At 47.0% G+C, this 10,553-nt stretch overlaps 1 protein-coding gene across 1 annotated transcript; it reads left to right on the top strand.

The window, feature by feature from the left end:
- Positions 1-540, top strand: LOC120667800 (nucleolar protein of 40 kDa-like). The gene has a single exon (XM_039947795.1). The coding sequence runs from the start codon at positions 1-3 to the stop codon at positions 538-540; it is 540 nt and encodes a 179-aa protein (XP_039803729.1).
- Positions 541-10,553: the final 10,013 nt, after the last annotated feature.

The raw sequence follows: 10,553 nt of genomic DNA on the forward strand, positions 1-10,553 counted from the left end.
ATGGTGAGAAACTTCAAGAAATTTATGAAGAAAAGAAACTTCAAGAAATTTATGAAGAAAAGAAACTTCAAGAGAGGGACCAAACAAAGAACATGCTACAAGTGTGGTGAAAAAGATCACTTCATAGCGGATTGTCCTCAAAATAACAATGATGAAAATGAAGAAAAGAAGCACAAGGGCAAGAGCAAGGACAAGAGCTATGATAAGGAGAAAAAGTACAAAGAGAAGAGCAAAGAGTACAAGAAGAAGCATGGCAAGGCACATGTCGGTGAAGAATGGGAGTCTAGTGACGACTACGACAATGAGGGCACAACATCTCTTGCCTTGCTCTCTACTTCATCAACACCAAAGCTCTTCAATAACCTCTCCGATGATGAAGATGAAGGCCCTATGTGCCTCATGGCAAAAGGGACTAAGGTAACAAACTATGCCAACCCTCCATCTTCTCCTACCTCCACATCTAGTGAATTAGAAAATGATTTAGAGGAAGAGGAGGCCCAACTCAAAGAAAACATGATAAAGAAGTTTGGAACAAACTAGGCTATAAACAAATTAAGAAACTTATGGAGAAATTAGAGAAAAAGAAAGAGATTCTTAGAGAACAAGAAGAATTGCTCATCCTTGAGAAGGAGGGAAAACCTTGCTCTAGAAGAATCTTTAGCCAAGGAAAAGGATAAGGTTGAGAAATTGGCAATGGACTTGTCTCTTGCCAATGACTCAAACGTGAGGATGTCTAAGAATCATGCTTTGACAAATGATTTACTTGCTAGCCTAAAGAATACACATAGTGAGCTTCAAGAGAGGCATTCACGCCTTGAAGATATTTACAAAAATCTTGAAGTGAACTATAGCACTCTTTGGGAGAAAACCAAGTCTAATTCCAAAGCTACTCTTGACTCTAATGCCTCCACTAGCAAAGGGTGCTTGAAATGTCATAATCATGGTATAAATGCTTGTGCTACTAACCTTGGAAAGCTAGAAGAAGCAATCAAGGCCAAAGATGCTCAAATCTACAAGTTGAACATGCTAGTTGGAAAGGGAAACCTTAAGCCAAAGAGTGATTTTGAGTCACACCCAGCTTATAACACGGCTCAAAGGTTTCCAAGCATTTATGATGGACTTGGCTACACAAGAGGAAACAATGCAAATGGTACTAAGATTGTGAATGGCAAGTCCGTCCCTCTTTGGAAGAAAGGAGCAAATCTTGGTGACTTGATGAACATGGCTCACCGTGGCACAAAGATGGATGTTGACCAAGGCAAGAACAAGATTGAGAACACAACAAAAGTCAACTCAAGCAACAAGAATGTGCCATCTCCCATATCACGCAACTACTCCATTGACTACACCGTGGTCATTCAAAATGGGAAGATGGTGGTCAAGTACATTGGTGCTCACACAAAAAAGTTGAGGAGTGTGTGGGTGCCCAAGATGGCTTATACTAACCTTCAAGGACCCAAACAAGTTTGGGTTCCTAAATCTTGAGCCTTACTTTGTTTTATAGGCATACTCCTCCAGTGGAAGTGCATGGTTGATTGATAGTGGTTGTTCAAATCATATGACTGGGGAGAAGGACTTGTTCACTTCTTTGGAAACGGATGACATAACCAAAGAAACTATTGTCTTTGGAGACAATAGCAAAGGAGAAGTGATCGGTTTGGGTAAAATCGCTCTTGCTCATAATAATTCAATTAATGATGTTTATTGGGTTGAAAAGTTGGGATACAATTTGTTGTCCGTCTCACAACTTTGTTTGATGGGCTATAATTGTCTCTTTACTAACGAGGGTGTGACCGTCACTAGAAGGGAGGATTCCTCTATTGCTTTTACTGGTATTTTAAAGGCCAAAGTTTATCTTGTTGATTTCTCTAAAGAGAAAATTGAGCCCAAGACTTGTTTAGTGGCAAAATCTGACTTGGGTTGGCTTTGGCATCGCCGTCTAGCCCATGTTGGCATGAGGAACTTGGCCAAACTTCAAAAGGGCGGGCACATCCTAGGACTAACCAATGTTGTATTTGAGAAAAATCGGTTGTGTAGTGCATATCAAGCCGGGAAAAAAGTTGGTGCTCCACATCCTCCTAAGAACATCTTGACATCATCAAGACCTTTGAAGCTTCTACACATGGATCTCTTCGAGCCAATCACCTACATTAGCATTGGCGGTAATAAATATGGTCTTGTTATAGTTGATGATTTTTCTCGTTTCACTTGGGTACTCTTTGTGCATGATAAAAGCGAAGTACAAGGGATTGTCAAGAAATTCATTAGAAGAGCTCAAAATGAATTTGAGTTGAAGATCAAGAATGTTAGAAGTGACAATGGCTCGGAATTTCTAAACACCAATGTTGAGGAATATCTTGATGAAGAAGGAATCAAGCATGAGTTCTCCGCTCCATATACACCACAATAAAATGGCATTGTGGAGAGGAAGAATAGGACATTGATTGAAGCCGCAAGAACCATGCTTGATGAGTATAAAACTCCGGATATCTTTTGGGCCGAAGCAATCAACACGGCGTGTCATGCCATCAATCGTCTCTACATCCACAAGTACTTGGGCAAGACACCCTACGAAATAATCACCGGTAACAAGCCTAAGGTGCACTACTTTAGAGTTTTTGGTTGCAAGTGTTACATACTTAACAAGAAAGCCAAAAGCTCAATGTTTGCACCAAAGGTTGATGAAGATTTTTCTACTTGGTTATGGTACTAATGAACATGCCTATCGTGTTTTCAATAAAACCACCGGTGTTGTTGAGACCATGGTAGATGTGAAGTTTGATGAATCCAACGGCTCTCAAGTAGAGCAAGTTGATATGAACCTTGTAGATGATGAAGAACCTCCAAATCTATCAATCATGAGGATGGGCTTTGGTGAAGTAAGGCCACGAGAAGAAAGGAGATATGCTACAGTTGAAGCAAGAAATGACGACCCATCATCATCCACTAGAGTTGAGCCATCAAGCTCTCAAGTTCCTCAAGATCAAAGTCATGATCATGGTGACGATCATGATCATGGCATGGATCAAGGGGGAGCACAAGGTGAAGAAACTCAAGGAGAAGCACCTCAAGTTGAAAGAGATGATGATGGTGAACCTATTCAACCACAATGCCAAGTGTCTCATCCAAGAGTGAATCAAAGTGTACAACGGGATCATCCCGTTGACAATATTCTTGGGAGTATCCGAAGAGGGGTAACTACTCATTCTCGTTTAGCAAGTTTTTGTGAACATTACTCGTTTGTTTCCTCTTTGGAACCTCTTAAGGTAGATGAAGCACTTGGTGATCCGGATTGGGTAATGGCTATGCAAGAAGAGTTGAACAACTTCACAAGAAATGAAGTTTGGGAATTAGTGTCAAGACCCAAGCAAAATGTCATTGGAACCAAGTGGGTTTTCCGGAACAAGCAAGATAACCACGGCATCATCACGAGAAACAAGGCTAGATTGGTTGCTCAAGGTTTCACTCAAATTGAAGGATTGGATTTTGGTGAAACCTATGCTCCGTTGGCTAGGCTTGAATCAATTCGGATATTGCTAGCCTATGCCGCTCATCATGATTTCTAGTTATATCAAATGGATGTCAAGAGTGCCTTCTTGAATGGACCACTCTCCAAACTAGTCTATGTAGAGCAACCCCCGGACTTCGAAAACCCCAAGCATCCCGACTACGTGTTCAAGCTCCATAAGGCGCTCTATGGGCTTAAGCAAGCTCCTAGAGCATGGTATGAATGCTTTAGGGAATTTCTTCTCAAGAATGACTTTGTAATGGGCAAAGCCGATTCTACTCTTTTTACTCAAAAAGTAGATAAAGACCTTTCTGTATGTCAAATTTATGTTGATGACATTATCTTTGGTTCTACTAATGAAAAGTTTTGTGAAGAGTTTAGTAGGATCATGACCAAAAGAGATTCGAGATGTCCATGATGGGTGAATTGAAGTTCTTTCTTGGTTTTCAAATCAAGCAAATGAAGGAAGGGACTTTCATATGTCAAACTAAATATACACATGATATGCTCAAGAAGTTTGACATGGCCGATGCTAAACCTATCAAGACTCCTATGGTTGTGAATGGACATCTTGATCTAAATGAAGATGGAAAATCCGTGGATCAAAAGGTATATTGCTCCATGATTGGTTCCTTGCTTTATCTTTGTGCATCTAGATCAGATATTATGCTTAGTGTGTGCATGTGTGCAAGATTTCAAGCCAATCCTAAGAAATGCCATTTGGTAGCCGTTAAAAGAATCTTGAGATATTTAGTTTTAACTCCAAACCTTGGTTTGTGGTATCCCAAGGGCTCCACTTTTGATCTACTTGGCTATTCCGATTCGGATTATGCCGGTTGCAAAGTTGATCGAAAGAGTACAACGGAGACTTGCCAATTTCTTGGTCGGTCCTTGGTGTCTTGGAGCTCTAAGAAACAAAATTCCGTTGCGCTATCCACCGCCGAGGCCGAGTATGTTGCAGCCGGTGCTTGTTGTGCTCAACTACTTTGGACGAGGCAAACCTTGAGTGACTTTGGTTGTGAATACAAAAAGATACCTCTCTTGTGTGACAATGAGAGTGCCATCAAACTAGCCAACAACCCTGTCCAACACTCAAGAACCAAGCACATTGACATAAGACATCACTTCCTAAGAGACCACGAAACCAAAGGAGATATCGCTTTAAGTCATGTGAGTACCGATAAGCAACTAGCCGATATCTTCACAAAGCCCCTCGATGAGCAAAGGTTTTGTTTTCTTAGGAGTGAGCTAAATATCTTGGATTCTCGTAACTTGGCTTGACATGTTGCACATATCTTGTATTGTTGCCTAGACTAGAGAAAAACTTGTTATTTGTGTGAGTTTTTTCTAAAATTTTTGATGTTGTGATCATTGGATCACCCCTTGCCTCAAAAGATTATTGTTATGTATTGTTGGTTGTGCCTAATCTTTTTAAGTCAAGGATCTTATATGTCCATACATTATTCTCTAAATCATCGGATCAAGAATCTCTTCTCAAATCTATCTTGGTTAGGCAAAACATTTTGGGAAAACCCGGATGATCCGGACCTATGCCGGATCATCCGGCCAAAACTTTCTGCGCCAAACCGGATGATCCGGCCCTGCTCCGGATCATCCGGCCCTTAGAGCCCCAAACCTTCTGGTCAAGTCCGGATGATCCGGCAGTACCCCGGATCATCCGGCCCTAGCAGTTGCCCAATATAAGGGCCCGCGGTAGGGGAGCCCCAAACCCTATTTCTTTTCACTGTCGCCACCTCTTGCTCCTCCAAAACTCCGTGCGGTGATCACAAGTTTGGACCAAGGATTTGTCGAGCTTTCTTGTTCCTTTGATTCCCCACCCCTCGGAAGATTCGGACCCCTCCGGAACTTCATCAATTCTTGTGGGAAACTCAAAGGTATTTTGATTCAAAATCCTCTCACCCCGATCTCTTAATGTAGGAAGTTCTAGAGGATTTCCTCCGGTGAATCATCTCATATATCTATCTAGAGGTCATGCCTAGATTTTCATAAGTTTTTGTTGGTCAAATCCTCGAATTCATGGATGTGGTGTTCATCCCGAGCCTAGCCCGGATGATCCGGCCTATACCCTGATGATCCGGACCTGGACAGGTCCGGATGATCCGGTGCATACCCGGATGATCCGGCTACGTCCAGGGATGAACTATCACTTCTTTGAATCTTTCAATTCCTATCCATCGTATCCTAAATCTTGGTTAATTATCTTGTGTTCTAGATGGTGAAAAACCAAAGTGAGCAGGAAGAAGGGTCCTCCCACCGACTCAGACAGTGATAAATCTTATAGGGGGAGCTCTGAAGAGGAAGTCTATGCTAGGCCACAAATCACTAAGAAGGGTGCATCCAAGAGGAATGTCAGAGGCCATGGCTCAGGAAATCCACCAGGGCGTGGCAGAGGTACGTCTAGAGGATCTAGCTCTGCTCTAGTTGATCCGTTGCCTGATATTGATATTTCACATCTTGAGAATGTCATGGCTACGGTTCAATGCCCAACTCGTCACCGTCGTGATCCACATATGGTCAACTACAAGAAAGGTGGGAATTCTATTGAGCATCTGAGATACAGTGAAGTTCCATCTGAGATTGAGTGCATCTTTCTTGTAGATTCTCGCCTCTGGTTTCCCCATCAAGCCGATTGGTATGAGTCGGTTATCATGACCATGAAGCGTGTCACCACACAGATGAAGTGGATTGACTGGAAATATTTGAAGGGGTTAGCTTCACCTCTCAAGGAAGATGTAGATGCTGTGTTTGACCACTGTCAGGAGATGGACTTGACTGAGATTATGAGCTTCACTTGTGATTGGAATGAGGAAGTGGTGGCCCAATTCTAAGCCACACTTCATATTAGTGATGATGAAAGAATCTTTCAATTTTTCATTAGAGGAAAGAGGTTCACATACACCATGGCTCAGTTTTGCCACTTGTTTGGTCATGGTGGAGATCAAGTTGCCTATGGTGGTAGCTATATTGTGAATTGTGATGCGTCAAAGGTGGATTTACATGAAGGTAATGAACTTGATGCCTCCAAGATGCATTTTATGTATGATCGAGCTTATGGTGATATAGTGCTTGGGCAATTCAAGGGTCTCGGTCTGTTTTATAGATTGATCAACACATTGTTCCGCTTCACTCTCACTCCTACAGGGGGTGACTCGGATAATATATCACATAGGGCCAAGAATTTGCTAGTACAGATGGCTCCTGGGAAGCGCAAGTTTGCTGTCATGGAGTTCATTTGGAATGAGATCATCACTTGTGCATCAGATCCTTCTAGTGCCTGTCATTATGCTCCCTACATATTTCACATGATCAATAATGTGACTCACCTCAACATTGTGCCCAACACCTCTCATGTGTCGTATCATAGCAGCAAGGGCAAGATTGAGCAGTCTCTCCACATCGGCAATCATAGCACTGGTATTGATCCTATTGGACCTTTTTCTGGTGCCTATTCATCTACATTTGCTCCTGGTGCATCATCTTCTGGAGCGGCTCCTCCACCCTCTAGAGGAGCTCCTTCATCTTCTCGGGCAGCACCTACAGGACCTTCCACCTCACGTGGGTGACGTGCTCCCAAAAGCAAGAAAGGCAAGTTAGATTTCATTGCTCAAGGGATATTTGCTTGCTTCAATATGTGTCGCCAGAACTCCCAGGAGATCCGTGAGCACAGAAGGCATATGGATGAGGAGCTTCTGAAATTTGAGAGGAGGCAGAAAGAAATCATGGCCAAGGTTGATATTCCCTACTCTCCAGTTCGTGAGTCTCGGGATTTTCCCACACCTCCTAGAGTCTACAATCCTTGGGATGACTATGTTCCACAAGAGAATCCAGATGAGGACATTGAGCTTGACTATGGCGGTCAAGAAATGCCAGGTCAAGCTCATGATGAAGAAGAGGAAGAGGGTGATGATGATGAGGAGACTGAGTCTGACGGAGATGGAGATGGAGATGGCAATGACGACGACGATGAGTAGCTTTCTTTTCGGCACTTGATGCCAAAGGGAGAGTGAATTTGGCACTTGGAGGCCCCTCAATCGCTCTTCATCTTTTTATCTATCTTTTTTTATGTTATGGACATGTAAGAACTATTTGGTGTTATGTGTGGTGTGTGCCACGTGAACAATTTCTATTTGTAAGACTTAATTTGCTAGTGTGATGTTGAATCCTTTATTTATCTAATGTGTGATGCTTATGGATGGTGTAATGTTATTTCTCACTTTATTGTTGTGATGATTTTGTCATATGCATCACGGATATTATATCACACAAAAGCACAAATATGCAATGTTGTAGGGGGAGCTCACTTAAATATGTGCATTGGCATTTGAGGCGACTTTGAAATATTTATGCACATATTTAGGGGGAGCTCTCCTATCTCTTGTTTAGAATTCTTGAATTTTATTCTCCCTTTTTGAGTCCAAATTGGTATTGTCATCAATCACCAAAAAAGGGGGAGATTGAAAGTGCATTTAGGCCCCTAATTGATTTTGGTGATTTTTGACAATCACAATGTAACATCCCGTATTTTTACGGAATGTTATATTCTCCAAAAATGTGAGATTTCAAAAACTTTTTGTCTGAATGAGGTAATAGCTAGAATAATTTAAGAATGTCTTCTCTTCTATCTCAAATTCCTAGTAAATTAGAAACTTTGTTTGAAGTAAGGACTTTATTGCTAGTGTGAACATTTGGAGTTATTTGATTTTCTTTGGATCTACCTTGTTTATTTGAAATTTTGATTTTATATCACTTGTTTGAAAATTGTGTGGATTTCAAATTTGAATTGAGCCATTCAAATTTGAAATCAATGCTAATCTCTAACTTGGCCTTGGAACAAAACCCAACTAACATCTAACCCAACCCATCTAACAAGATCTAACCAAACCCACCAAGCCCGTCCTGCTCTTGGCCTGCACGGCCCGATAGCCATGCCACCAACCCAACCCGTGCTTTCGGCCCAGATCGCCTAGCCGGCCTGCACCGCTCTGGCCTGCCATCCCGCTCAACCATCCACCGGCCCAAACCCGCGGCCCAAAGCCGCACGCTAGCTCAACCGGCGCCCTCACCCCTCTCCCTGAGCCGCTGACACCCTGTCCCCACCGGCAGCTTTCCCCTTCCTCCCACCTCACGCCGCTCGCCCATGCGGAGGACACCGCCTTCCTCTGCTTTTTCACCTGCTCGCGCACTCGCAAGCACACCATCCCTGCTCCACGACAGGAAGCCGCAACCGCCGCCGCACATCGCGCTGCCTGCAATGCGTCACGCCTGCCGGGGCCCTTGACCGCCCACGCGTGCCTGAGCCTGCGAAAACCCTTGGCGCGGAGCCGTCCGATGGCCGCCACATCGCCCGGCACCCAGCCGTCCCATCCGTGCCGTTCTCCTCTGCGTCCGGGCCCGTCGTGGTGCACAAGCCCTAGCGCCCACTATAAAACCCCCACCGCGGCCGCCACAAACCCTAGCCGTGGGGAGTTTTCCCCTTCCCAGCCGCCGCTAAGGAGAGAAGAGAAGCAGAGGAAGGGCAAGGAGAGGAGAAGAAGAAGGAGAGGAGGAGGAGATCCCGCTGCCGCCGAGGACGCCGCCCATTGGAGCTCTTCATCACGCCGGTGCCCCCGATCGACGACATCGACGTTGCCTCGCTCCCTGCACAGCACCGACTCGCCGCGGCCTCGACTCATCACGGCGCCTCGCCCTGTTCTTCCCCGAGCCGCCGGTAGGCCACCGTCCGTCTTCCACCTCGCTGCCGATGAGCCGTAGCCACCCTAGGATCCCCTTTGTGTGCCTCGCTTGTAGGGACCCGACGAGCCACGCCGCCGTGTAACCCCGTAGCCCGCTGTCGCCCTGACCCTGTGCCGCCATGGCGAGTGTGTTCGCCATTGCCACGCCACGGCCCTGGAAGCTAGGTGCCCGCGTGCGTGTGTGCACCACCTAGGCCAGGCCTTTGCCCCTTTCGAGCCGCCCCGCGACGTCTCGCCGCCGAACGCCGCCGCCATGGCCTCGCCATGGTTTCGCCGCGCGCGCGTTTGCGCGTGTGCGCACACGTCCGTGCCCAAGGTCGGTCCTTAGCCCTGCCTTGCGCTGGATTGAACCGCCTCACCTTCGTGCCCCTCGGCCACCGCCTGTGCGCCTTGGCTGCAACATCCCGCTTGGCGTCGCGCTGAACCGCCACCACCAGACCAAACAAGTGCTACCCTGTCTCCACTGCCGCTTGGCCATGCCATGGCTACGTCGTGGCTGCGCCCCGAGCGCACGCACGTAACCCTGGCCACGCACCACGCCTCACCGTGGCCATGCACACGTTGCACCCCACGCGCACGCCTCTCGCCGTGTCGCCCTTGGCTCCGCTCCACCCTAGCCTTGAGCCGTCGTCCTGACCCTCGTCGCCGCCGGCTTTGCCGTCCCGTCGTGCCCCGCCGTGGTCGCGACGCGCATGGTGCCTGCGCCCACGCCGTGGACGTGCTCCACACGCAGTCACACGCCTCGCCCAGTCCCTTTCCACCTTGTTGCCACCACCGCGCCTTGCGGCCCTGATCTGCTCTGCCCTGGTTCGCCCTTGCCCCACCTCTCCAGAACGCCTCCTGCTTCACACGAGCCGCCGCTGCGCTCTCCACCCGCCGACGCCGTCGTCACCGCCGGGAATCCTCACCGCCGCCCCGGAGCTACCTCACCAAGGTTCCGCCCTGTTGCCGTCGGATCTTGCCGCGCTGCCAGCGCCTTGCCCGTACCTAGCCCGCCTTCGTCCTACCTTGACCACCGCCAAGCTTTGCCCCGCAGAGATGCTCACCGTCACCGGTACTCCGCTCTGCCGCCGGACCTCGCCGTTGGACCGCCGCCTCTCTGTTCTACCTAGCACCCACCCTGTAGCACACACGGCCACATGCCCCCGTGCTGCGCTGGCCCAAGACAGCCCGTGAAGAGAAGGAAAGGAGAAGAAAAGAAGAAGAGAAGAAGTGGGCCGTCAACCTGAGCCGGCCCAATCCGTTGAAGCCGAGCCATCGGGACCTTGAGCCAGCCAGTGGAGCTGCTCCCT

This window comes from Panicum virgatum, chromosome 3N, assembly GCF_016808335.1.
Source record: "Panicum virgatum strain AP13 chromosome 3N, P.virgatum_v5, whole genome shotgun sequence".
In the NCBI taxonomy this organism is placed as follows: domain Eukaryota; kingdom Viridiplantae; phylum Streptophyta; class Magnoliopsida; order Poales; family Poaceae; genus Panicum; species Panicum virgatum.